This window comes from Pavona decussata, unplaced genomic scaffold (assembly GCF_977016875.1).
Source record: "Pavona decussata unplaced genomic scaffold, jaPavDecu1.1 SCAFFOLD_84, whole genome shotgun sequence".
Taxonomy (NCBI): domain Eukaryota; kingdom Metazoa; phylum Cnidaria; class Anthozoa; order Scleractinia; family Agariciidae; genus Pavona; species Pavona decussata.
Genome location: NW_028145502.1, coordinates 1,934,085 through 1,961,353, shown reverse-complemented (window position 1 = coordinate 1,961,353; position 27,269 = coordinate 1,934,085). Strand labels below are relative to the sequence as shown.

The 27,269-nt window shown below is 39.1% G+C and overlaps 3 protein-coding genes across 5 annotated transcripts; 2 read left to right on the top strand and 1 right to left on the bottom strand.

The window, feature by feature from the left end:
* The first annotated feature begins 725 nt into the window (after nt 1-725).
* Nucleotides 726-3,631, top strand: LOC146475376 (lipase member I-like). Its single transcript, XM_085115550.1, has 4 exons — nt 726-1,014; nt 1,589-1,777; nt 2,409-2,651; nt 3,532-3,631. Exons 1-4 carry the CDS (start codon nt 741-743, stop codon nt 3,534-3,536), a joined length of 711 nt encoding a protein of 236 aa, XP_084971676.1. The 5' UTR covers nt 726-740; the 3' UTR covers nt 3,537-3,631.
* Nucleotides 3,632-6,385: 2,754 nt separating this feature from the next.
* LOC146475375 (pancreatic lipase-related protein 2-like) lies at nt 6,386-20,212 on the top strand. 3 transcript variants are annotated; one of them, XM_085115813.1, is made up of 6 exons: nt 6,386-6,606; nt 16,761-17,000; nt 17,663-17,962; nt 18,055-18,243; nt 18,915-19,142; nt 20,078-20,212. In XM_085115813.1, the coding sequence occupies exons 1-6, from the start codon at nt 6,552-6,554 to the stop codon at nt 20,095-20,097; spliced, it is 1,032 nt and encodes a 343-aa protein (XP_084971939.1). In that variant the 5' UTR covers nt 6,386-6,551; the 3' UTR covers nt 20,098-20,212. The 3 variants fall into 3 exon arrangements, with proteins under 3 accessions (XP_084971939.1, XP_084971937.1, XP_084971938.1); XM_085115811.1 differs by lacking the exons at nt 16,761-17,000; nt 17,663-17,962; nt 18,055-18,243; nt 18,915-19,142; nt 20,078-20,212 and adding exons at nt 8,789-9,028; nt 9,724-10,023; nt 10,116-10,304; nt 11,474-11,704; nt 11,855-11,998 and having other exon boundaries at nt 6,440-6,606; XM_085115812.1 differs by lacking the exon at nt 6,386-6,606 and adding an exon at nt 12,274-13,783.
* Nucleotides 11,855-27,117, bottom strand: LOC146475374 (pancreatic lipase-related protein 2-like). The gene is made up of 9 exons (XM_085115807.1): nt 26,838-27,117; nt 25,953-26,183; nt 24,746-25,039; nt 23,166-23,351; nt 22,275-22,511; nt 21,775-21,892; nt 21,296-21,454; nt 20,446-20,894; nt 11,855-12,275 (listed from the first exon to the last, which is right to left on the bottom strand). Exons 1-8 carry the CDS (start codon nt 26,899-26,901, stop codon nt 20,798-20,800), a joined length of 1,386 nt encoding a protein of 461 aa, XP_084971933.1. The 5' UTR covers nt 26,902-27,117; the 3' UTR covers nt 11,855-12,275; nt 20,446-20,797.
* Between the last annotated feature and the right edge of the window lie 152 nt (nt 27,118-27,269).

Sequence of the window (27,269 nt, the reverse complement as noted above, 5' to 3'; positions counted from 1 at the left end):
CATACCCGCCTGAAAGCTGAGCTCGCTAAAAAGCTGTCAGTGGCCAAGCCTACAAAGCTTAGTTTCACTTTAGATTAGACGACACCGCTAGATGGTGGACCACTAATACAAGTGGTTGGAGTTTGGGTCGGTGGGATGGTGGTGTAGTGACAATCGATGTTAAGCAGCAAATGTGCAAATTGTTGCAGTTTTAAGACGTTTGCAACAGAGATTACTCGACAGTGTGATTCCAGTCCCCGTGATAACAAATTTCTGACAATTAAAATCGTCTCTTACAAACTCTGCCAACTTCGACTTTTGATATTTGTTGGAACGTCCGAAGATGAGTTTTTATGCACTTTCCACTTTATCTTGTGCTATTTTTGCTCCACATATATCGTGTTGATTGTTGTGTTTAAGTGGAATTGTGTTCAATAAATGAAACTGAACATCGTCAATATGTTGTATCCTCTCAGGATCCATTCCCACGGCTTAATGCGTTTTCAACTGAAAGTGTCCCTTTTCCGGCATCTCGCCGAAAACGAAGCAAAATATTTTCATCCTCACTAGCGTTTTCATATCGTTTTCACCTATCCACAATAAAAATCTACTTGATCAAACGTTATTTTTATGTAATGCTTTCGACAACCCAAGAACCGTAACCCGACCTGCTCATTGCACAAGTACAAGCCAGAATATTCCCCTTTTTTTCTCTCTGATTATTCTTTATAGAAAATGAATACATTGACTGGCCTAGAAAAATGAAGGACGCGCTGTTAGAGCGAGAAGACTGTAACGTGATATTGGTTTACTGGTCCAGAGGAGCTACACCTCCGTATTCTCAGGCTGCTGGAAACACTCGTCTTGTAGGGGCTCAGACAGCAGAGCTGATAAGGTTCCTGATTTCCAGTAATAATGGCTCCCTTGCCTTGGCTGATCGATTCTACATTGTAGGCTTCAGCCTTGGAGCTCAAATCGCAGGCTATGCCGGTACATGTCTGAAGGCACATGGAATTACCCTAGGTCGTATAACAGGTACGGATAATAGAATTCTACCTGGAGAGGTAGCATATGCGAATGTTAAGACATCGATCGATAGCCAGCTGAATCCACAGGTTGCGTGGAGTTCTGCACACCTACAATAACATATTTACATTATTTTACATCATTGTTACTCAATTTAAGGACGGTGCCTACTATTGTTACTGTGCATACGTTCTGCGCATCGCGAGATACTCGGGTTTCCTATGGGTGGTGCCTACTAATACAGGAATATTTTTGCGCGGTTTAAAACTATACGGAGAAAGCAGAACTTACCAAGTGTCGTTGGTATCTCAAAAGAAAATTGGGGGTAACCATGCATTTTCAGAGAAAATTAAGCTTCAATTTAGGAAAAAAATCCCATACATTGCTTTATATTTCGGCACTTTTTAGAGATATTGTTGCTTATTTATCTCTGAATTTCTTAGGTGTTTGAACTTCAGTTGTGTGCCAGAAAAACTACCTAACATACTAGTAAACCAGCAACCGAACACACAATTTGACGCTTCTTAGAGGCGACATTTTCAGTACTATTATCCTTACTCTCTCAATTTCGTTTTCACGTCAGGTTTAGATCCTGCGGGTCCATTTTTCAGCTACACGGATCCCGCGGTTCGTTTGGATCCAGGCGATGCCAAAACTGTTGACGTCATTCACACAGACGCAGGACTCCTTGGGACCTCGCAAAATGTCGGCCATATTGACTTCTTTCCAAATGGCGGTTCAAGGCAACCAGGGTGTTTCTTTAGCTTTATAAGTAAGCCATTTACAAATACAACAGTTACCGAAAAAATATTTCCTACAAAACTTCCCCATGAGTTGTTGCACTTTTAATTGTGTGCAAGAGAATCCTCTCTTGTTGTGTTTTAGTGTTTTTCATCCACCCGAGGGTGAAAAGGATAACATAAATACTGATTGCGCATGGCTGATTTGTATTTTTTATGAAGAGATTTCGCTGGCCACGTTACTGAAGCTGTTTCAACGAAGGTTGTCCAAATAAAGCGTAAAAGCGTTTGGGAAATACCCGGCAATAAATTTCATTAAAAGCTCAGAATCCATATTGCACGCCATCTCAAGTCTTCGCTGTCAGTCGAGGCATTATGGATTCTGAGCTTTTATTGAAATTTATTGGGTATTTCCCAGACTATCTTTCGGCATTGTCGCGTACGCTTTTACACTTGTTTTGGACAACCTTTGTCGAAACAGCTGTATACGACTATTCTGCGAACATCAACTGACTTAAAATAAGAATGACATATAGAATGAAAAGAACAGATTGTAGTAAAGTTTGCCCTTCTCTGAACCAAAACAATCATTAATCAAAACAAACAAAAACAATAGCAAAAAAACTTGCTCCAGCTGTTGTTTCTGCCCTTTATTTTTTGTAGATCTTATAAAGAGCATTTCCTGTGACCATTATAGAGCTACGGAATTTTACATTGCAACAGTACGGAAACAATTACGATGCCCTTGGGAAGCATATCCGTGTAAAAGCGCCTGGTATTTTAAGAAAGGAAAGTGTCAGAAATGTCATGGTGAATGTCCTTCAATGGGTTACGATGCTAAACACAGAAACCAGACTGGGAAATTAAAGTTCTTCTTGGTTACAAACAACAAAGCTCCATTTTGTGGTGCGTTTTCTGGTTCTTTCCCTTGATGTTTTCTTATTCTATTGTATTCTTGTATTTTTTTTGTTTAGTTTTGTTTTGTCTTGTTTTTGGTTATTGTATTTTTTTTTACTGGTTCGTTTGTTTTGTTTTTAACGGCTTGCTAGTGTCTTTGTCTAGTTTAGTAAACAGTTCTTGTCCGGGGTGCGTTTCTCAAATCCCGAAGAGTTTTCGGACTAGGAAGTAATTTTCTTGTCCCCTTTCTACAGATTGCGGGATTTTTCTACGTACAAAATCAACTCCACGCGTTTCTTAACGATGGAAAACTTGAATTGTTCTACTGTCAAAATTAACAAGAAATAATTGAATTTTTGGTAATGGATTTTATCCGTCTTCCCCTTCCGGAATTAAAATCTTTTCGGGAGTTTGAGAAACGCACGCCAGGTCCCAAGAAGAAGGCAGCTTGTAAGAGAGGAGAGTTTAATAGAGAGAGGAGATAAATTTAAATCATTTATAAAACACTTACTGAAACAGAGCACTAATGAGTTGTATATCAAAAGTACAAACAGACATTTAGCCTTAATTCAATTAATACTTCTACACATTGAAGACCAAGTTTTCCCATTTTGAATTGTTTCTCCCATAATTCTAACATTGAGAGATAAGGAAATGCGCTTATGAATGATGTCCTACTCAAAAGAAATAGGAAAAGTAGAGAACAGAGCGTTTCCTGAGGTAAGCAACACAAGACTCAAAGAAGTAATAGAGAACAAGAGAAATGCAATTGCAAAACTACAATTCTTATATATTAGTTTATATTCTATTTATTTAGTTTAGGTATTGAAATGTATCTTGATAATGCGTATAATTTCGTTTAATTCATTATCTTTTTTTTTAATTACAGGTTAGTTAGCGCCATCTTCTGCACTGAAATGGAATGATTCTGTTATTTGACTTTACCGAAAAAAAAAATCGATAGCTACGTTCGATCATTTTGAACTGTAACGTGATCTTCAGTGTTAATAGCACTTTTTATTTTACAGATGAAAATAAAATGTGTAATTTAATGTTGGAATATATGTTGCATTTCATTTCCTGTCTCATTCAGTTATCCCCTTTTCTTTTCTTTTTAATTCTCTCCTTTCCTTTGCTTTGTATTTCTTACCTGGCCCTTTATTTCTAATCCTTTATTTTTCCGGATAAGTATCTGATTTCACCTACTCAATTTATTTATATTAATAATCTCCCGTCTTCAGTTCCGTTCATGATCAGTAGTTATATCTTTCAACAAACCATGCCGTTTGCAGAGTCACCAACGGACGCTCAACACTCAGTTGAACCCCACCTGCTCACTTGCAAATACCCATACCGATTGGAAATTTTCAGTGTTAAAGGGAAAGTATCACGCAAATTTGCTATCATTTCAAAACCCCAAAATGTTTGTGTGTCAGCAGAAACAACGAAATAATTTAGAATGATGTATTAATAAGATAAAGACACAGGCATACTTGGAAAAAAATCCGAGTTCTCCTATAAGGAGTCGAACCCAAGAACTTCCGATTCACCAGTGGTAGAGCATCCGAACTTGTAATCGGAAGGTCTTAGGTTCGACTCCTGATTCCTCGGATTTTTTTTGCGAGTATGCCTGTGTCATTTACTGATTAATACATCATTATCATTTATTCACCACGCTTAGCATATTCCATCACATTATTTCCATAACGAAAAAATTGTCAAGTTTGTTATAAATTATCACTGCTCCAGCGCAATAAAACTGTCGATCAGTGCCTCTGGCCAGAGACAGAGTAGGCCGTTATGTATTGAAACTTGAAAAATGTTTGGATAATGTTTTTCAAGTTCTCGCATTTTTGCTTCCAAAATGTACAAGTTGTTCCTTTCAAGAATTGAGTTGATTTCTTCCTCTTGTCATTCTATAATTATTTGGCAGCAGATTGAAGGTCTTATTTTTAACAAAAGATATCAAAAACCCCATGATACTTCCCCTTTAACGTTGTCGGATTTTAAAGCACGCGACAAGACCGAAAGGCAGTGTATAGCTGTAAGTCATCTGTAATTCGGGTGTAATTTGTATTGTATTGTAAACTTTATTCATACACGGTAAAAACATCAGTACAAAGATAATTATAATTATGTAAAATACTGTTTTACATGTTTGCCGTGTGGGAGTATGAGGTAGACATTAGGCGATTGATTTCGCTTTTAAACGATTGAAAGGACCTAATTGCTCTGACTTTTTCAGGAAGATTATTCCATTACAATGCCCCACTGTAGCAGAAACAGCCTTTTAGGTAATCAGTACGGGCCGGGGCTTCGGCAGAGCGAACTTATGATGCTTTTTGTTTCGTTCGTAGCCCGTGCTAAAAGATGTAAACAGGCCTTGAAGGTACTCCGGAGTCTGTTTATTTACCGTCTCAAACATAAGTTTCATTTTTAATTTCATCCTTCTGGTAGCTAGATAGGTCATCCCATCCTAGTCTAGCACGAAGGGCAGTATGCAATAGAATAATAATAAGACTTGGTGATAACCCGTAGGGGCACGATTTTGTAGTTTTTGAAGCTTGTCGACCAATTCGTTACTAAGACCGTCCCATACGGGACAGGAGTTTAACGGTTGTCACCGCCATAGGATGAGAAAAACACCATTTAAATTTGCCTTTGTGATTTATTTACTGTCAAAGCTGAATTTGATAAATTGATTTATCCATATCACCTTAAGTCATTGTCGCGAAGGCCTAATCCAACAGCGTTGACTGATAATATGTTAATTGAAAGAGCTCTATTTGTGGTACTGTGATGGTTTCGGATCTTCCGCCCCAGCACATTTTATTTCAGTTTTATTTGATTGAGCTTCACAATGTTTTCAGTTTCAGTATGATGATGTGAGTTTCGAACCACCCTACAAAACGCTTTCTTTGACAGCTAGGGTAGTCGAAAGTGAGACACAAAGGAATACTTAGCATGACAAGTTTGAAACCCAAACCATTAGCAGAAAACATAAAAAAAAAAACTGTTATAAACTCAAAATAACAAACATAGGGACTTCAAATCTTCAGTATTAAGGCTGTTATGATAAAGGAATACCTCCGCTGTAGCTCAAACAGTATAAGCATTTTGAGATTGCAGTGTTTAGTACTCGATGTTTCCCGTACATACCATAGTTTGTGGACCGAAAGGGAATTTGAAACTTAGGAAAACAAATATTTAACAAGGCAAGTTTGAAGGACCCAAACACATTAACAGAAAAAAAAAATTCTGAAAATTACCGGTGTAAACTTTGAATGCGGTGACTTGCAACCGTCAAACTCGTTGAGCAATAAGACTGTCGTAACTGAGGAATACCTCGTGTGGCAACATGTGGTTCAAAAAGTAACAAACAAAAAAAAAAAGAAACCATCGATTGTTTGAAATTATGAACTCAAACTTCATTTCTTTGTGTTCATGCTAGCCACGGTCCTGATTTGTCTCTCTGAAAACAAGATTTAGTTTCCCAGTGTTTTTAAAGTTTCAGGTGCTATTTCGCTAAAGAAAACTCTAGGTTCACAGTTTAAATCCAAATTTATTGGGCAGAAAAGGTTTTCCCGACAGATATTCCGTTGACGCCAGCCATTGGGTGACTTAGATAATAACACAATTTTAATCTTTTAATGTTTACTCAATGTTAAAAACTATCCAACAGCTTAAATAAATGTTGGCATTTAAATACCATCATATTTGGTCGACAATAACCCGGCGACAGCCCAGATGAATTCATAATGCTATAATTAGCATATGCAGAATAACATTGTCGTGGCAGTCCAGTACTGACGTATGATCAATGATCTTTCGTTTGGTAAATTTTCACTTTCTTCAACGAAGGAGCAGTTTGTAAAACAGGTTCGCAATCCCAGTGTGTAAAGCAAGGATATGATGTACATCAAGGGAATTTTTTTCGTGCTGACACTTACAACCCTGGCACAATGTAAGTATACATATGATACATTCAGGAATTTATTTAGTTATATGTACTCTGTAATAATGGGCCGGTTGTTACTCATAGAGCGTCAGCCCCTAAACACTGTAATGCATACACATACACACAAGCCTGGTGAAGAAAGCTGTTCTACATCGACTTCTTCTTCCTTGTGTCTATGCTGTCTATGTCTCAATCCCCTAAATCTTAACACGAGCTCGTCATAAGTTCATGACAATGAGTATACCCTTTTTATGATCGCCTTACAAAAAACTATTGATGGTACTTCAGCCATACTCGGGCACAAAATGTAGCTTTGATCACTTAATTATGCTTTAATACGTTTATAACACAAGTAGCTAGGTCAAGTGAAAACTGCATGGTTTAGTATCACAGCTGCGATAATGCTTATCGGATTATCTTTTGCCGAGTGAAAGCTACAACGACTCTCAAACGTCGTTGAAACACTTCCCCCTTTCTCCTGGTTCAGTACTGTGCTGTTTCACAAATCGGCGTGCGTGTCCTCGCCGATTCCATTTCACTTTTAAACAACATTGCTTGAAAGCGAGATGGAGGGAAACGTTTTGAACAAACAGTGTTCCGAAATTTTGAGGCCAGTTGTAGCCTTAATTTTTTTCAGGCCGCTCTGGCTAATCCTCGTGCAATATAAAGCAATAATTACATGTATTGCGAAGTCACCGCAATTTCGAAAACAGTTCGCCCGCCTGGCTATTTGTGAATATTAAGAATAGACGGGGTATATGAGGATAAAATCTTACTGATACGACCTGTGGCAATATCAATAAATCCTACCACTACAAGAAAAATAAATTAATCTGCACTTAATGAATATTCTATACACTTGTTAAAGTGCCTCCGTCTACTTGCTTTTCCTTTAAGAGATTTGTTGTGACATATTTACAATGGTCAGGGATCGGCGGGTCATACTTAATTCAGAATATTGCAAAACTCAGACCGAAATAACTTACCAACATCGTTTCAAATTTCGCGCATTTCAAGATAACTATAAAATGGAATTTGTTTTTTATTTTGAAAAAAGAACTTGACATGTTAAAAGGTGCTTATTTTTCTGCTTACCAGTTAACCTAGATTTACATCACCTTCCTTTAAATTCCTCTAATATTGTCAGTTGTTACACTAATCAAAACGCGACTTTTGCACTGGTCATTATCTAAATATAAATAACACAAGTCGTACAGTTTTCTATAAAGACGGGAACTTTAATGCTGACATTCAGTATTTAACATATCAGGCGTGGTTCTCGACAACTGGTGTGCCGAAACATGTACTTAGATCGGGTCGTTGAAATCAAGTGTTTTCGGCCCGAAAAAACTAATTTAGGTCCATACTCAATACTACAGTACCCATATACCTGAATAGATGGAGAGATCAGTGATATTGGACAGACTCGGATAAAGATTTTAAAGAATAGTTTTGGACTGGCACCATTTCGGCCGGGGGCGATACACACCTCTAATTCGGTAAATTGGAGGAAATTTCACATTTCATTTATTCCAATCTCCAGAGTAAATTTCTTCTACTGGTCGTTTAATCCGAAGACTCTTCGCCAGAAGGAACAGAAGATCGTGGCATAATACCTTTTCATTGCGGTCATGAAAAACCCAAAAGCTCGTGATACACGCATCCCCACCTGGGATATTTCAACCAATCAGAATTTCTACCCAGCTCCTCGGAGAAATTACGTCAGCAGTGCAGTCAGTATTTCTACAGTTATTACTCATACCTCGCTTTTGCGGGGAAGACCAGTTGTGGACCGCGAAACAGACCCCGCGACGTCTGTGCACTCAGGTTATAAGTTCCTTGACCTGCAACAGTTTTCAGTTATTACCATCAAGTGTTAATTCTGCATGTTATATTGTTTTTTGGCTTAAATTTTGTAAAGTCAAAAATTGACCCCGATTAGACTAGGCAAGAAGAAGTCCAACAACTTAAGCAGGTACCAAGAGGACTTGAAAAAAAAAATCACGCTTCTAAGTGTTCCCCGCAAGTTAATAACTCCTCAAGTTGCTAACTTTATTGCATGGGTTCTTCGTTAATAAGATTTTTCGTGCTCGGTTCCCATTGGTGACCGATTTGACATATTCAAAATCATGAAAATATGTACATGTTATTGTCCTCCGACGTTTCATACTAAACTCTTTCTTTTCAGCATGGCTTTTCTCAAAACCAAAACCGGTGTGTTATGGAAAGTACGGCTGCTTCCCATACTTTTCACCTAGGTTAAGAAAGTTGCCACAGAGACCATCCGCAGTTGCAACAAAGTTTCATTTGTTCACGAGACTCAACAGGAGAACCTCTGATATCATTGACGACCAAGATCAAAGCAGGCTTAGAGCTTCTAATTTTAACATCTCCAGACGAACTATTTTTGTGGTTCACGGGTTTAGAGGTAGGTGCAAGTGCGTTATTTTGAGACAAACTTAATTTCCAAACCAACAAGTCAAATTAATAGCTTAAGATAAAGGTATTGTGAAAAAAGTGTTTATCAACGTTTATCATGTTATGTAGATGGGATTGACTGTTTAACGTCGCAATCAGATGGGAGGGAGGGGAGACAGTGGGGGTCTTTTGAGCCAAAGAGGCCCTAAATTTTTGTCATGGAGCTAGGAGCTAAATGCTTATCAAAGCCTGTACAAAAATGCTGCTTATGGCTAAATGGAGCTCAGTAGTGCAACCATGGAACATTATAGCTCCTATATTTTAGGCTCAAGTATCAGTGTGCGCGGGGCCCTAAAAACCTGAAGGCCTTTGGGACCCTGATTAATTTCAATCGCGATGACCACATGTAATTGACCGATTTTAATCGATCGTCATTCATTTGGTCATAGACTGATAAGGATCGAAATCCTCCAGAGTCAGCTGCCCGTCTTCCGGCACAATTTTATCGCCTGACGAAGACTTGCAGCTAGCATGTCGAACAATCACTATTAATGACGGTGCCTAGTACAGATCAGATCTATTTTTGCTTAGTCTACGACAATGCGAGAAAATCAGATCCTAACAGGTGTTATTGGACACGACAATCACGGCCAATACACTCTCCACTTCCCTTACAATACCAAATCATTTTTATTCACTTCACAGAGAGTATCAACACTTGGGCTAGGCCAATGAAAGATGCACTTCTAGATCGAGAGAACTGCAATGTGATTTTGGTTGACTGGTCGAAAGGGGCAAGATTCCCTTACGGACGGGCTGCCGGAAACACTCGGCTTGTTGGGGCTCAGATAGCCGTGCTCATAAGGTTCCTGATTTCCAATTATAATGGTTCCCCTCTTTTGGCTGATCGATTCAACATTGTGGGATTTAGTCTTGGAGCTCACGTCGCAGGATACGGTGGAAGCAATATGCGGGCTCATGGAATGGTGTTGGGTCGTATAACCGGTACGTGGTTTGTTTTACTTTATAATATATACACGAATAGAGATAGTAAACTCTCCCTTGTGTTTGATGTTTTGGTTTGCACACAACATTAGGTTTGGATCCTGCTGGTCCACATTTTACCAACCACAAGGAGAACGTTCGGCTGGACCCAAGTGATGCTCGATATGTGGACGTTATTCACACGAATGCTGGAGGTTTTGGCACTTCTCGAAAGGTTGGCCACATCGATTTCTTCCCAAATGGTGGCTCCCGGCAACCTGGCTGCAAAGTCAAATTATTTCGTAAGTTATACAGAGGAACATTTTTTAAAATTAACTTCTGAAACTAACCAAAGCCCTTTTAAGAAAGCTTTCGTTTGGACGGTCACACCACATAGATCGTATCCAGAGCGGGCTCTTTTAGCCTTTTGTTTCGTTTGTTTGTTTTTTGGTTGTTTTTGACGGGGGGGGGGGGGGGGATCAGTTACCTTTGCTTTCATCTTAGAGCAATACTTGTTAAATGTCCACTGCTTACAATCCGTAGATAAAAAATTCACACCTATATCACAACTATAATAATCATTACAAAGAAAACAATCCTCCGTTTATTGGTGAGCTGTGCTTTTAAATGACGGTGTGACTTGATATCCTTAATATCACTAAGGAGCTTTTGACAAGAAGCCTCTATCTGGATTAATTCCTCGAACAATACTTTCCCGAGTAAATTATTTTTACGAAGAAGAAGTAATATAGAAAAGCATATAAACATATTTTGACTTGATAATGACGTTTAGCTAATATCGAAACGACGTCGTTTCTTAGCAATTTTTTAATCTTAAAATGATTTTAAGAATTATTTTATCACAATTTTTTTTATAGTTAAAATTATTTTTAGAACCACTTTTCCCGCGAAAAGGTATAACGTAAAACAATTCAATTGCCTTGCTCTTTCTTGATTGGGTATTTGAACAGTGGTCCCCTGAGAACCGTTCTAAAAATAAACGACTCGGCCCAGTATGAGAGATAGAGGCTTCAGGTCACGGTCTCCTGTTTTTATACACTTCAAGATCGTAAAAACGTTCTCGCAAGCTCCAAATTAACAAATAAATTCCATCTTGCCGTGCGTCTGTTCAGTAATAGATCGCAGATGACGTCAAAATGTGGTAAGAACAAAAAAGTGACACACGAGGCGCAGCCGAGTATGTCACTCGATATTCTTACCACATTTTGACGTCTTCTGTGACCTATTACTGAACAGACGCACGGCAACATGGAATCTATTTGTTTTATATAATAAAGAAGCAAAAGTTGTTAATGGTGACGTCATCTATGCGTCTGTACTCCAGTAGACCATAAGTAACAACCAATCAAAATGCGCGTGAAATTCAGCTTATTATATAATCAATTAACAAATATACAGAGATCCACAAAGTTCAACATCGTGTTCGTGTTCTACTTATTTTCATATCAAGAACCTCAGTCGTCATTGGGCTGTGACCATACGAGGGCGCCTGATTACTACACTGCTTCTGTGAAAAGACAATGCTCTTGGACAGCGTATCCATGCTCAAGCTACAAAGACTTTGAGAGAGGAAGATGTTTGACATGTAATGGCGGATGTCCAGCCATGGGTTATGATGCTGATCGTACCAGAAAGACTGGAACGTACTTCTTGAAAACAAACAGCAACTCTCCATTTTGTGGTAAGTCTGCTAGGTACTATAGCTACGTACTTTTCAGGCTGGCTACGAACTCACAGAAGGCCAAACTCCCTGCTGTGATATAACTTGTCTAATTCCTTGCCTTACGTCTTTCACAACGTACTAAGAAAATCGATTCTAATTCTTTTTCAGCAATGACACCCCGAGGACGCTAACACATTGAAAGTCCGCAAGAATTGGTGTTGATCTATCGACTTTCATTCGTGTGACTGTTCTTCTTAACTTTATCTGTTAACGCCTTAATATGGACTAATAAAATTTGCAAGAATACCCGGCGCACACGAGTGGTTTGGTAAACTATAGTCTCTAAGAGCCTGTTTATATTGGAATAAAATTGTCCAGAGTACCATGCGCGAATAAACAATATAATCACATTGAGAATCAAACTATGATCCTGTAAAGTAAACACAAACCATTAAGTTTTTAAAAAACTTGCTAGCAATGTCCTAGTGATATTAACCATTTAATTGCCTTAAAACATTTAGGTTACCTGTATCGAATTGGGACAAAATTTGTCCTAGCTAGCTGATTGGTTGTTCTAAAGAAATAATACCTGTGATTGGCTAAAGGAAAGCGCGGTAACTCATCCGCCTAAATCGGTTTGCAAGACGATACTCTGACAGAAGCAACAATGGCGGCTGCTTTCGGAGGTAGCGAGTTCGTGCGTGCTTTTCAAAATGCCGTTCAGTACGCTTTAGCTTCCAAGTTTTTAGAAAAACGGAAACTAAAACCAGTTCAAGAAGAAGCGGTAACGGAGTTTATTCAACCAAAAGATGTCGTTTGCTGTCTTACCGACCGGTTGTGCTAAATCGATTGATATTTCAACTTGCATGCATGCATGATAATGCCATTGTTGTGGTTGTCTGTTCACTAAATTCCCTTATTGAGCGCCACATTCAAGAGCTTGCCAATCAAGGTATTGCTACGTGCTCTCTAGGTGTCGATGGCCTTCTCAAGGACGGCATTTTGAGGCGCTCCGTGGCCTGGTATTTACCAGCCCAGCCGCTCATTGTACCTGAGGAAAGGTGGCAAAATTGTTACAAAGCAAGGGCGTTTAAGAAAATATTTTTGGTTTAGTCACCGGTGAGGCTTACGTACGTTGTCCCAAAATGGTAAGTTAATGAAGTGTACTGCTTTATTCGTTCTTTGGTTATTATGTAATAATTGCTTAGGGCGCGTTTTTAATAGCACAATTTTTACCTTTTACAGTGGTTACCAATAACACGCGACCTACGGTATTCAAAAGAGTCGGATAAAGTTGCGTTGGTGGACGTCAATCAAAGAAAAGCCGTTGAAATTAATTTGAATTCTGACAAGATTCCAAGGTAGCACTGCAGGAAACTAAGAATTTTACCTCGCTAATAGAAAGTAAACTTTATTTAAATTGATTCTCCAGCCAGATCAAGCGCAAATAAAAGGTATTTTTGAATTAAAAATTTCGATTTTCACTGCACGTGATAACTTGCTCACTTGCACGCATCGCTGAATTAATTGTCAGGTGTAACGATTTTGAAATGTTTCATAAAAAAAATACGGCTTCGTCTAAACAATGCGCATCTTTTATATAACCTGTCTTGGAAATCAACTTTCATAAAGTTTACCATCCGTCAGTGGATAAAACTGTCAATTTCTTAGTTGTGTTGCCTTGAAATGTTCTCAGAATTCAAAACAATTTCAACGGCTTTTCTTTGATTGACGTCCACCAAAACGCAACTTTATTGGAGTCTTTTAAAGGCGATAGGTCGCGTGTTATGTTGTAATGTTTAGTCAATGTGTAAAACTAAACAACAGCTTAAATAAATGTTGGCATTTAAATATTTGGTCGACAATAACCCGGCGACAGCCCAAATGATATCATAATGCTATAATTAGCATATACAGAATAACGCTGTCGCAGTCCAGTATGATCAGTGTTCTTATTGATCTTCCGTTTGGTAAATTTTCACTTTCATCAACGTAGCAGCATTAAACAGGTTCGAAATCCTAGTCTGTAAAACAAGGATATGATGTACAACAAGGGAATTGTTTTCGTGCTAATGACACTTACAACCCTGGCACAATGTAAGTATACATTGATACATTCAGAAATTTATTCAGCTATATATGTACACTGTAATAATGGGCTGGTTGTTGCTGATAGAGCATCGGCTCCTAACACACACACAAGACTGGGGAAGAAAGGTGTTCGACAGAAGTAGATTAAATCGACTTCTTTTTCGTTGTGTCTATGCTGTCTATGGCATTTATCCCCTTAGACTTGGCACAAGCTCGTCATAAGTTTAGGACAATGAGTGTATCCTTTTAATGATCGCTTTAATTACAAAAAACTGTTTATGGTACTTCAACCATACTCGGGCACAGGGTGTGTTGCTTCGATCACTTAATTATCCTTTAATACGTTTATACGACAAGAAGGTCAAGTGAAAACTTCTTGGTTTATGATCACATCTGCGATAATGCTTATCGGCTTATCTTTTGTCGGGTGAAAGCTACAACGACTCTCAAAAGTCGTTGAAACACTTCCTCCCTATCCGCCTGGTTCAGCGCTGTTTCACAAATCAGCACGCGCCGGTGTCCTCGCCGATTCCATTTCACTTTCAAACACATTTGTTGAAAGGGAGTTGGAGGGAAACGCTTTGAACAAACAGTGTTTCAAAATTTTGAGGCCAATTGTAGCCTTATTTTTTTCAGGCCGCTCTGGCTAATCCTCGTGCAATATAAAGAAATAATTACATGTACTGCAAAGTCACCGCAATTTCGAAAACACAGGGGCACCCAACGGATCGTTTCGGTAAATTATCTGTTCGGAAGACCCTTAATCCCCTACAATTTTCTGAAGGGAATTTTCTCTTCGAACTTTCGTGATATGGGAAATTTAAGGCCTACTGTTTTCGGATTGACAAAAATGCCGTTTCGGGTGCCGAAAAAAGGTCAGCTAAAATTTTCGGAAAGGGAATAAGACCTAAGGTTTTCGGGAAATGGACAAAAATGCCCTAGTAATTTCGAAAAGACTCAAGTTCCCCTAGAATGACCGAACAGATAAAAATATTATAGCGCTGCCTAAAATGAACCCGGCTACAGAGCTTTAAAGGCACTTCAGATAGCCTAAAATAGCGTTTCAAAGGATCTGAGAGAAAACTGTCGTTGGGTGCCCCTGAAAACAGTTCGCCCACCTGGCTATTTGTGGATACGAATAGACGGAGTATATCGGGATCAGATCTTAATTACCGATACGATCTGTGGCAATATCAATAAATCCTACCAGTACACGAAAACTAAATTAATCTGCACTTACAGCGGTTACCAATAACACGCGACCAACGGCATTCACAAGAGTCGGATCAGAAGTTGCGTTTTGGTGGACAATCAAAGAAAAGCCGTTGAAATTATTTTGAATTCTGACAAGATTCCAAGGTAACCCTGCAGGAAACTAAGAATTTTTCCTCGCTAATAGAAAGTAAACTTTATTTAAATTGATTCTCCAGCCAGATCAAGCGCAAATAAAAGGTATTTTTGAATTAAAAATTTCGATTTTCACTACACGTGATAATTTGCTCACTTGCACGCATCGCTGATTTAATTGTCAGGTGTAGCGATATTGAATTGTTTAGCGTTAGAGTTTATTACATTTACGGTTGGTATTACATTTAGCGGTGATACAGACATTCAGTATTTAACATATCAGGCGTGGTTCTTGAGGTACTACCTAGATCGGGTCGTTGAAATCAAGTGTTTTCGCCGGAAATAATTTAAGTCCATACCCAACACTTAAGTACCCAAACACCTAAGTAGATGGAGAGATCTGTGATATTAGATAGACCTGGATAAAGATTATAAAGACTATAGCTTTCAGTGGACTGGCATTATCTCTACCGGGGACGATAGACACCTCTAAGTTAGTAAACTGTTGGAGGATATTTCTTATCTCATTTATTTCAGTCTTCAGTGTAAATTTCTTTTAGAATTTTCGCGAGACACAAAAGAAAATCGTGGTAGATTTCTTTTCCATGATCTTGAAAACCACAAACGCCCGTGATACACGCGCCCCCACGAGAGATATTTCAACCAATCAGAATTTCTACACAGATCTTCGTAGAAATTACGTCAACAGTGCAATCAGTATTGCTGCAGTTATGACTCACGTTTACTATTAAAAAAATAATCAATGTAGAAACGATTTTTGTCTCCAAATGAAAGGTGAATAACAAATGGTTTCCCTGTATTTCATTTATAATGTTATGTAACGTACGCGTGATGCGTAACGTTACTCTAGATCATATCGGAAATAACGATCCATCGGTGATCCGGCCAGATCCGACGTCACACAGATACATATTCGGACTGCACAAATGGTTTCTGTCTTTAAATGAAAGATGAAAACGTAAGAATTAAAGCCCGGGGATTTTAAAAAAACACCCGTATAACAAATGTCTTCTTCCCCTGTATTTCAATCTGATTGCAAGTAATGCAATTCTATCTGGTGGTTACTTATTGCCTCACTATATCTCTGTATCTATCGATTTGGGGAGCGATGCTGGAGGTTATCACTGCTAAAAGATCGTAGGCGTACGCTTCACGCGGTCATAAATGGCCCGAGTAAGCTGATAACAGCTTCTTTTTACTCATACGTTGCTTTCGCGGAAGACTAATGATGCGTAGTGTGTTCTCCGATGACACGTTCCTTGGTCTGGCATATTTTTTAATTTATACCACAACAGCAAGTGTTAATTCTGCATTTGCCAGATATTTATTCGGCGCAAATTTTTATAAAGTCAAAAACTGACGCCTTTAAAAATAAACCGGCCGATTAGACTAGGCGTGAAGAAGTTCAGCAACTTCAGTAGGTGCCAAGAAGGACTAAAAAAAACCACTCTGTTAAGGTTCTCCACAAAGTTGCTAAATTGATTGCAAGGGTTCTGCGTTAATAAGATTTTTTGTGCTCGGTTCCCATTGGTGACTATTTGACAAATTCCCAATCGTGAAAACGTAAACATGTTATTGTCCTCCGACGTTTCATAACTAAACTTTTTCTTTTCAGCATGGCTTTTCTCAAAACCCAAACCGGCGTGCTATGGAAAGTATGGCTGCTTCCCATACTTTTCACCTATCTTTAGAAAGTTGCCACAGAAACCATCCGCAGTTGCAACAAAATTTCATTTGTTCACGAGACTCAACAGGAGAACCTCTGATATCATTGACGACCAAGATCAAAGCAGGCTGAGAGCTTCTAATTTCAACATCTCTAGACGAACTATTTTTGTGGTTCATGGGTTTAGAGGTAGGTGCAAGTGAGTTATCTTGAGACAAACTAATCAACTAGTCTAATTATAGCTTAAGATAAAATTGTTTATCAACGTTTATCGTGTTTTGTAGATGAGACTGACTGTCTAGGGACGGAAGAAGGGAAGGGAGACACGGATGTCTTTTGAGCCCTAGAGGCCCTAAATTTTTGCATAGAGCTAGGGGCCAAATGCCTATTAAAGCTTGTACAAAAATGCTGCTTATGGCTAAATGGGGCTCAGTAGTGCAACCGTGGAACATTATAGCTCCTATATTTTAGGCTCAAGTATCAGTGTGCGCGGAGCCCTAAAAACCTGAAGCCCTTTGGGACCCTGATTAATTTCAATCGCGATGACCACATGAAATTGACCGATTTTAATCGATCGTCATTCATTTGGTCATAGACTGATAAGGATCAAAATCCTCCAGAGTCAGCTGCCCGTCTTCCGGCACAATTTTATCGCCTGACGAAGACTTGCAGCTATCATGTCGAACAATCGCTATTAATGACGGTGCCTAGTACAGATCAGATCTATTTTTGCTTAGTCTACGACAATGCGAGAAAATCAGATCTTAACAGGTGTTATTGGGCATGACAATCAAGGCCAATACACTCTCGACGTCCCTCACAATACCAAATCATTTTTATTTACTTCACAGAGAGTATCAACACTTGGGCCAGGCCAATGAAGGATGCACTTCTAGATCGAGAGAACTGCAATGTGATTTTGGTTGACTGGTCGAAAGGGGCAAGATTCCCTTATGGACGGGCTGCCGGAAACACTCGGCTTGTTGGGGCTCAGATAGCCGTGCTCATAAGGTTCCTGATTTCCAATTATAATGGTTCCCCTTCTTTGGCTGATCGATTCAACATTGTGGGATTTAGTCTTGGAGCTCACGTCGCAGGATACGGTGGAAGCAATATGCGGGCTCATGGAATGGTGTTGGGTCGTATAACCGGTACGTGGTTTGTTTTACTTTAGAACACATACACGTATAGAGATAGTAAACTCTCCCCTGTGTTTGTTGTTTTGGTTTGTACACAACACTAGGTTTGGATCCTGCTGGCCTGTATTTTACCAAGTACAAGGAAAACGTTCGGCTGGACCCAAGTGATGCTCGATATGTGGACGTTATTCACACTGATGCTGGAGGTTTTGGCACTTCTCGGAAGGTTGGCCACATCGATTTCTTTCCAAATGGTGGCTCCCGGCAACCTGGTTGCAAATTCAACCTATTTAGTAAGTTATAGAGAGCAACCTTTTTTTAATAAAGTTCTGAAACTAACAAAAAGCCCTTTTAAGAAAGCTTTCGCTTGGATGGGCACATCACATAGACCGTATCCAGAGCGGGCTCTACTGGCCTTTTGTTTCGTTTGTTTGTTGGTTGGTTGTTTTTAGTGGAAGGGAGGGGGGGGGAATCAGTTACCTCTGCTTTCATCTGAGAATAATGCTTGTTAAATGTCCACTGCTTACAGTCTGTAGATAAATAATTCATATTTATATCACAACTATAATATGAGCTGTGCTTTTAAATGACGGTGTCACTTGACTATCCTTAATATCACTGAGGAGTTTATGACGAGGAGCCTCTATCTGGATTAATTCCTCGAGCAACATATTCCCTAGTAAATTATTTTTAGAACTCTTTTTTTTTTCCGCGAAAAGGTATGATGTATAACAATTCAATTGCCATTGCTCTTCCTTGATTGGGTATTTAAACAGTGAGCGTTTCAAAGGTCCCCTAAGAACCATTCTAAAAATAAATGTACTCGGCCCAGTATAAGAGATGAGGCTTCGTGTCATGGTCTCCTTTTTTTATCCACTTCAAGTTCGTAAAACCGTTCAAGCAAGCTTCAAATAAAAAATATACACAGATCCACAAAGTTCAACATACTTATTCTCGTTTTAAGAACCTTCGTCATTGAGCTGTGACCATATGAGGGCGCCTGATTACTACACTGCTTCTGTGAAAAGACGATGCTCCTGGAGAGCGTATCCATGCTCAAGCTACAACAACTTTAAGAGTGGAAAATGTCTGCAATGTAATGGCGGATGCCCAGCCATGGGTTACGATGCTGATCGTACCAGAAAAACTGGAACATACTACTTGAAAACAAACAGCAAAACTCCATTTTGTGGTAAGTCTTTTATCTTTCCCTTGATTCTGCAGTTGATAATTGTTGAATGTTTATTCACCCCCCCCCCCCCCCCCTCCCAGTGCCTGCTAGGCACTGTAGCTACATAATTTTCATGCTGGCTACGAACTCACAGAAGGCCAAACTTAATAAGAGCATTTCATTATAAAAACGTTGCACGTGAAGCGAATTGCGTAATTACATTACATAAGAATAAAGCTAGTAAAATTATAGCTTTTCACGTTGATCGGGACTGGGCATTACATTCTAAAATTATTTTAAATTTACATTTTTACTTTTTTATAAGTTACTCCGAATTCACAGCCTACGATTTCGATATGATAAAAAGTTCACCACAAATAATCAATAACATTGGAAAATATCCAGCTAGAGATCATGAGCTTTAAAGCACATGTGGGGGAAGAAACTTTTCTTAAAGCGCTCTGTTTTACACTTCATCACGACCAGCGATGGCCTCTCGGTTAAGGGAGCGGCCGTGCGCGCGCGCCCGAGTTAGTGGCATAAGATGGTGAAGGCGTGACCCGGGATCTTTGATCTTTTCGAAGGTTTTTGCACACAAGAAATCTCGTCGTGCGTACCGAGTCGTGCAGCCAGACAGCTTTAAAGCGTCTTCGTTGTGGGAGGCAGGAAAGATGATGCGTAACGCGCATTTTTGCACTCTCTCGATTCTTTCTGAGAGCTGGACAGAGAGAGAGAGAGAAATGCCACAAAGGGCAACAGTACTCCAATGCCGACCTAACTAGGAGTGTAGAGGTTCCACTGTGCTTTAGCACTCGTAATATATGCAGTCGTTTGGAAACCTTGCCTCCTATTTTGTTGACATGTGGTCCCAACTCCCCGTTGTGATGTAATTTGCCTAATTTCTTGCCTTCATCTTCACAACGTACTTAAGAAAATCGATTCTATTTCTTTTTCAGCAATGACACCCCGTGGTTGATAACGAGCTGAAGTCCACGGGAATTGGTGTTGATCAATAGACTTTCATTTGTGCGACTGTTCTTCTTAACTTTAACGGTAAACGCCCTAATAAAATCGGTAATAATACCCGGCGCACACGAGTGGTTTAGTAAACTATAGTCTCTAAGAGCCTGTTAATGTTGGAGTGAAACTGTCCAGAGAAGAAGGTTCACTCGCCTACCCAATTTACCATGCGCTAATAAACAATAAAATTACATTGAGAATAAAACTATGGTCCAGTAAACTAAATAAAAACCATTAGTTTTAAAAAAACGTGCTGGCTGCAATGTCCTGGTGATATTATCATTAAATTGCCTTAAAATAATACCTGTGATTGGCTAAAGGAAAGCGTGGTATTTCAGCGGGATAAACCGGTTTCCAAGACGATAGTCGGCCAGGAACAACAATGGCGGCTCAGCTTTTGAAGAAAGCGAGTTCGTGCGTGCTTTTCAAAATGCCGGTCTGTACGCTGTAGTTTCCAAGTTTTTTAGAAATACGGAAGCTAAAGCGAGTTCAAGAAGAAGCGTTAGATAAAGCTTAAGCTATGGCTTATGTTTATTAATAAGTTTGATATTTTGAATCGCTGCGGCACGTGCAAACATTGCCAGCGAAAATATCAAAAATGAAAACAAGCAGATGCAATTGCCGCTCCGGCTTAACTGACCAAAAACTTCAAGTGTTTAAGTGTTGCAAACATCGGTTGGAGGGCCTTTCTGTAGCACTTCTTCATCTCCAATGCTGTTAATGTAGGTATCAAAGCACGCTGAGTAGAAGTTGCTATAAAGTAACAAAACAGAAGGCAGAACACAACCTGTGAGTAAACGTTTGTCTGAAGTGTGACGAAACCGGAATAACCAATGGTGGGAAGAAGAAGATTACATCATCTTCCCTTTTCTTCTGACGGATTATAACTCAGTATTCGAATTGTGGCCATCTTAATATTACACTTATTATGATATACATAACGGGGATGAACCGACAATGGTTTGGTAAGTAAGATATCAAACACGAGGAAGAGTGTTTTATCAGATATCCAAACACTGAGAAGTAGGTTGAAAAAACGAGGCGCAGCCGAGTTTTTTAAAACTACTTCGAGGTGTTTGAATATCTGTTGAAACACACTTTCTCGTGTTTGATATAGTACTTCCAATTCGTCAGTTGACCGGTTGTCCAGTTACCTGTTATCACTCCAGGAAGGCTTCACCACTGCATAATCCAAATACCACTGAGTTATCAATGGTATTCCATCATGACTGACTTCCATTTTCCTAAGTGTTCCAAGATCCTTAGAAGAAGGAGCGACAAAGCTATGAAATGAAGCGCCTTGAAAATGGCGTCTGTAAAGAGTTCAAAATGAATAACATTTTTCACTAAAAATAGTCATTTACTTTGCTGAATTCACTCGCTGTTAAAGGCACGGTTTATTTATATTAAGGATCATCCCTAAAGGAAATTTGATTTCCTAAGTCATCTCATTTTCTGTAATGAGTTTGGCGTCTAAGCGTGAACAGAATTTTAACAAAAGTGGACCGTATATTTGGACTTCATTGCTCAAAATGTTGCTTTTCGATTGAATTTTCAATGTGATACTACAAGATGGCGACATGTTGTTCAAGTTAGAGAGGAAACATACTCTTCTCTGTAATCATACCCTTACCTTTTGAAGGTAATAAATCCAGTGGCACCATTTTCTCCATAAATCCTAACAGTAACTCTGCCTTTGAAACTCGCGAACAAGCCAGTTCCCGTCTTGAAATATACCGTGTAGTGGTATACTGAAAAACATCAACGACCTTAGAAAAAACTGCTGAGATACTTAAAGCATGCTTACGAGTACATCACGATTTACCCTCTCCCCCTTCCGCCCCCCTCCCCGGCCCTTTATCAATGTTTTTCTACCGCAAAGAAGCCCGGTGCATCGTTAGAGCTTAGGGTGAAGTACGAGAGGATTTGCTACGTTTTCCTCGGTGTTTTCTTCTAGGAAATGGGGAAACAGAAAATTCGCCACGTACGCTGGTGCTTGTGCAAAAGGGCTGAGTATTTGAATTCAAGGGAAAGGGAAATCTGGGAAGTTTCAGCACCAACTCTCACCCTCCTTTCATTTTCGAGGCAATGTGGTACATAACGGCTTAGTGTTAAATACTGCAAAACTCTTACCGCAGAAAGGATTTCTTGAGTTGGTCAAGAGGAGGTGCTTTCCAGTCGTCAGTCCCTTGCTCTTGTAGGCATTGAATCCCATGGAAGGTGCGACCTCAACTGTGGTTGTACACCATCCACGCTCGAAGTACACCATGCTCTGGCAACGATAAGCACGCATAGGACAAGACGTTGAAAGTGACTCTATGAAGTATTCAACGGCTCTCTTGTGGTCACAAGAGTCATTACCAATGAGATCTAAGCAAGTCAAATGGTTCACATATCACCATAGAGAAATCGAGGAATGTAACAGACTACTTGGAACCGAAAACGAATAAAACTTATTAAGGTTTCGCGTCGTTCCCAACCTAGATATAATCGTTTAATTTTCCGTGGCAATTAGCATTGTTGTTCACTTTTGTCTTTTTATTACTGAAGGGAGGTTTTAGTCTCAAATTTTGTGACACCTTAGACGACATTCACAATTGGTAAGAACCAACTGTACAAAAGCGCTGTGCAGAGACACAGTGGCAGACGGGCACCGTATTGTGAACAAAGTTTTGCGTAAGTACAACTTGCCGAAAGCTGAGCGCGGTGACCAGGCACTCACTTCAAGGTGGAGACCTTGTACTAGGCCAATGAAACGAGAACAGACACTAACTTGTCTGTTCAGAAATTTTGTTAGTATGCGGGCACCATACCCATTAATCCCTGTCCTGGTTTGTTACGCAACCTCTAAGATAGGAAGGGTTCAATGTGACAACTGACAGCCGCCTTAGAGTCGATATTTCTTCGAAGGACTCTTTATCGACAGACGTCATGGTCGTAGTTACACACCAGATTACACTTACTACCATGGCTTAGAAAAATAAAACTTAAAAATAATATAAAAATAATAAAAGGTGTTCATACCACTAATGAAGCCACAGCCTTTCTGCTGAGCTCCTCCGTTTGGATAGAAGTCAAGATGCCCCAGTGGTTGGTCTAGGCCATTGTTGTCAGAGTCTGTGTGAATGACGTCAACAAACTTTGCGTCTCCTGAGTCCAGTCTAATGTCAGGTTTGTCGCCTTCAAAGTATCTGCCAACTGGATCTAGCCCTAATAGAGAGGAACAGTGTACAGTGTGTGGAGTTGATGGCTAACGTAGGGATTGGCTACATTAAAAAGCTTAAGATGACAAGTGAAAGATACACCAAAGACGAAAGAACGAGAAAAATATAAGTATATACATAGGAATAGCGATTGTGTTTACGGCCAAAAATTAAGTGCAAAGATGTTATGATCGTAAAGAAACACAGAGAATTGAAAGAAATAACTGGCAGAGGAAAAATTTGACAAAATTCTGCAGTCGAACCTGTATATAACGGCCCTGTATTAAGCGGCCACCCTCTATTAAGCGGCCAGTTTGTAAAGTCCCGATTTTTCGCTCATACAAAAGCTGTATTTGTTACCTGTAGTAGGCGGCCACCTCTATTAAGCGGCCGCGGCCACCCTGTAGCAGTCCTTACGTTTGTCTTTCTTTGTTATTTTTACCTGTATTAAGCGGCCACCCTTGAATGGAAACTAACTAAAGCCATATGTTATTTTATGCGGTATTTTATTGTGTTTATAATGAGATCCAGCATCACTATAAAGAAATAACATGTACAAAGCTGCTGTAAGCTGATACTCGGCCGTTTAATATAGTTAACGCTTTTCAGATGTTCGCAGTGTGCTGAAGTACAGTACCATATCACGAACGCTAAAAAGAAGTTTGTTTTGAATATGCTTCACTCTTTAGCAAGAAATTCCTTTTTAATTACCTTGTTCTTCAGCCATGTGACATTGAACATTGAGCGTAACAACTATGAAATGACGGAATGAGATACTTTGTTGTGAACTGTAAGTCATAGAGATAGAGCACTGTATACAGTAGGTGAGTAGAGGACAATTTATTGCATAATACTTTTACACAATGTTACCGTTAAGTTACAAGTTGGCACTAAACTTTGTTTAAAGTATTGATCACTTGAAAGAGCGTTGATTGTCCTATTGTTTCCTTGCATGAAGTGTTTTTGTATGACACGCCATTAAAATTGACATTACACCACGCCCAGTGAGTATTTTTACTGATCCTGTATTGAGCGGCCACCTGTATTAAGCGGCCAGTTACTCGAGTCCCGAGGGTGGCCGTTATATACAGGTTCAACTGTAATTAAGATAGTTTGCAAATGTAACGGTGGTTTGTTTAAAAACTGTAAAAAAGTTTACGCGCCAGCATTTGTAATAATAATTTTCTATGATTACTTGCGACACAAAGGTGTCAATGTTGGCGGTTTAAAATGTAGAATTCCATTTTTAATGCTTTGGAGGACTATTTATTATATTGTTTGGCATTAAAGCTCTCTTCCATAAAATCATTGATCATTTCTTTAAAAAACTAGTCTGCTTATTATTTATTTATTTATTTATTTATTTATTTATTTATTTATTTATTTATACTTATTGCTTACCAGTTATTCGTCCAAGTGGTGTGCCAAGTTTTCCAAGTCTCTTCCCAACATAACCAGCGCCATGCGCACCAAGATCAAATCCCAGGATGTAGAATTCGTCAGCTTTAGTGTTGGTATTGTTCATCAGAAACCTGATCAACATCGCTATTTGAGTACCCAACATACGGGTATTTCCCGCGGCTTGCTCATACGGCCTTTTTGCGCCATTTGACCAATCAACAATGAAGACGTTGAAATCCTCGTGTTTTAACAGTTTTTCTCTCATGGTGATTATCCAGGGTACTTCCCCATTTTCTGGAAATCAAAACGTTTACACTTGTCTGATTAACTAGCTGAACATGCTTTTTATACTGTTAAGGTATACGTTATATATTTATACATCTAGGTATTGTTTTATTTTTCTTGTTTATTGCTACCGTAAAGAACATAGACAAGTAAAGATAAACGATAAAAAGGAACAACATTTCGGGGTCGTCATGACGCCATTGAAGGGTTGTTCCTTTTTATCGTTTATCTTTTAATTACTTGTCTATGTATAACCAAACCTTTACTTGCAAAGAACATAGGCCAACTAAATCCATCAACATCATCAATCATAATCATGATCATGATCATTATTACCACCGCCATCATCGTCATCATCCATCATTTGCACCATCATTGCTTACCGTTATCACCGCCACCATCGTCGTCGCTATCATCATCATCATCATCATCATCATCATCATCATTATCATCATCATCATCATCATCATTATCAACAACATTGTTCTCACAACCACAATCACCGTAGTTAAATTATTTTCTGCAGAAGTGAGATAAAACTGACATGGCCCTCAAAATGTCGGACAGACAAAGTAGCTAATATAGAAGGGAATAGTTTTAAGAATCCATCTGGTCCATCTGGTAACGTTAGTCGGAAGATTCACACCATTAGGGTGCGTTCGATTGACCCTATTCGAGAATACGAATACATAGAACGATGACATGAAATCCCTCATAAGAGGTTTTTGAAGATATTGGAGTAAAAAATGGCGCTTTAATTATCTTGGATCAGCGTACGTTTGCAGAAATGTCTCCCCAAATTTACCCCAAAAGAGAAATCTAGCGGCTATTCCGCTTATTCCTATTCCGGAATACGGTCAATCGAACGCAACCTTAGTCACAAGTGAAAACTGTTATGGTATCAGTGAAAACGATTGCTTACCCTTAAATCCATGAATAAGAATGAATGTATTTCTTCCACCGTCATAATCAGAAGCTTGAAGTTTGGTGACATCAGAGTCATCTATGATCTGCGGCACTGCGTGGTGAGCACGAGTAAAGAGTCGATATGTTAATCCGATAACCAACGGGGACTGGGGCAGAGGAACCAAGGGGTTGTCAAAAGGAGGAGCATCACTGAAACATCCATATTTGGAATAACACACTTCCTTAGCTAAAAATAGATGAAAAATATGATGTTAAATCCGAATAAATATTATTTTCAACGTCCTAGGTTTTAGAAATGAAAAGAAAGGAAATGTCAAGAGCAAAGTAACAATTCGTTGGATTGTGCAACGAAATTTCATGTCTAGCACCACTTACAATGGTTTCCCAGAAAACTATCAATTCGTCGGATCAAGAAGTAGTCAATTGTTCCATCGATGATATATTCATTGGGAAGTTATATAGTCTCTAAGGCCTAAGGAGTTCCGTATGCCTTACTCCTTCCTTGATCACCGAGTTGAGAATCGTCTATTTGAACCTTCTTTATAAAATTAAAATCGAAGGCGATGATGATCTTGATATAATATCCAGCTACTCTAAGCCACAGCCCTCTGGAAGACTAACCTTGAAGTAAAAGGCTGAAAATCCACACTGACAATAATAATAGCAAAATATTTCAACATTATAATATTATGACAGTTTCGCACCGTGGGACTGAGACATTTTTAAAGGCTCTAATTTTAGTCGATCTACAATGAAATAAAAACGTTTTCTACTTTTAGCGGCGTAATATTGCATAATGAAATAAGCTGTTATCTTTTTGAAAAAAACTAATAATAAATTCTACGAAAACTGAAATAGAGAAACTCAGCTGATTTCTTACCAAGTGCAGGTGGAGGAGAAACCACCATGAAAGTTAAGGAAGGTAGTAGTATTTTCCAATTCATCGCGGAATTTGCTTTCACAAGATTCGTGCAACTTGAACCTTAGAAACGTGGCGTTTTGCACTTATGATATTTTAGTCCTTACCGAATCTGGCTGCATTAAGATTCTCATCAGTTATGCCACTTGAAACCTGAGTAATCAGGCACGCAAACTCTATTCTTTGAACGTGCACATTTTCATGTTATCAGGATCGGAACAAATGGGTTTTAACCACAACGTGATTACAGTTGGCAGATGCCATTCAAAACTGACGACCATAAGTACACTTTGAATCACGAAAACCTTCGTTTGCAAGACAGTGAAAAACAGGGGAAAAAAGCCAGATTTAAATAAAGCTTGCAATGATATCGAAATATTAATGGTCATCTTA

Coding starts and splice junctions, on each gene's coding strand:
- LOC146475376 (XM_085115550.1), top strand. CDS start 741: ATGAAGGACGCGCTGTTAGAGCGAGAAGACTGTAACGTGATATTGGTT. Junction 1,015..1,588: donor TACCCTAGGTCGTATAACAG/GTACGGATAATA, acceptor TTTTCACGTCAG/GTTTAGATCCTGCGGGTCCA. Junction 1,778..2,408: donor GTGTTTCTTTAGCTTTATAA/GTAAGCCATTTA, acceptor TATTTTTTGTAG/ATCTTATAAAGAGCATTTCC.
- LOC146475375 (XM_085115811.1), top strand. CDS start 6,552: ATGATGTACATCAAGGGAATTTTTTTCGTGCTGACACTTACAACCCTG. Junction 10,024..10,115: donor GGTGTTGGGTCGTATAACCG/GTACGTGGTTTG, acceptor ACACAACATTAG/GTTTGGATCCTGCTGGTCCA. Junction 11,705..11,854: donor CAGCAACTCTCCATTTTGTG/GTAAGTCTGCTA, acceptor ATTCTTTTTCAG/CAATGACACCCCGAGGACGC.
- LOC146475374 (XM_085115807.1), bottom strand. CDS start 26,901: ATGAATTGGAAAATACTACTACCTTCCTTAACTTTCATGGTGGTTTCT. Junction 26,184..26,837: donor TTCTCCTCCACCTGCACTTG/GTAAGAAATCAG, acceptor ATCTATTTTTAG/CTAAGGAAGTGTGTTATTCC. Junction 21,893..22,274: donor CTCAAGAAATCCTTTCTGCG/GTAAGAGTTTTG, acceptor GATGTTTTTCAG/TATACCACTACACGGTATAT.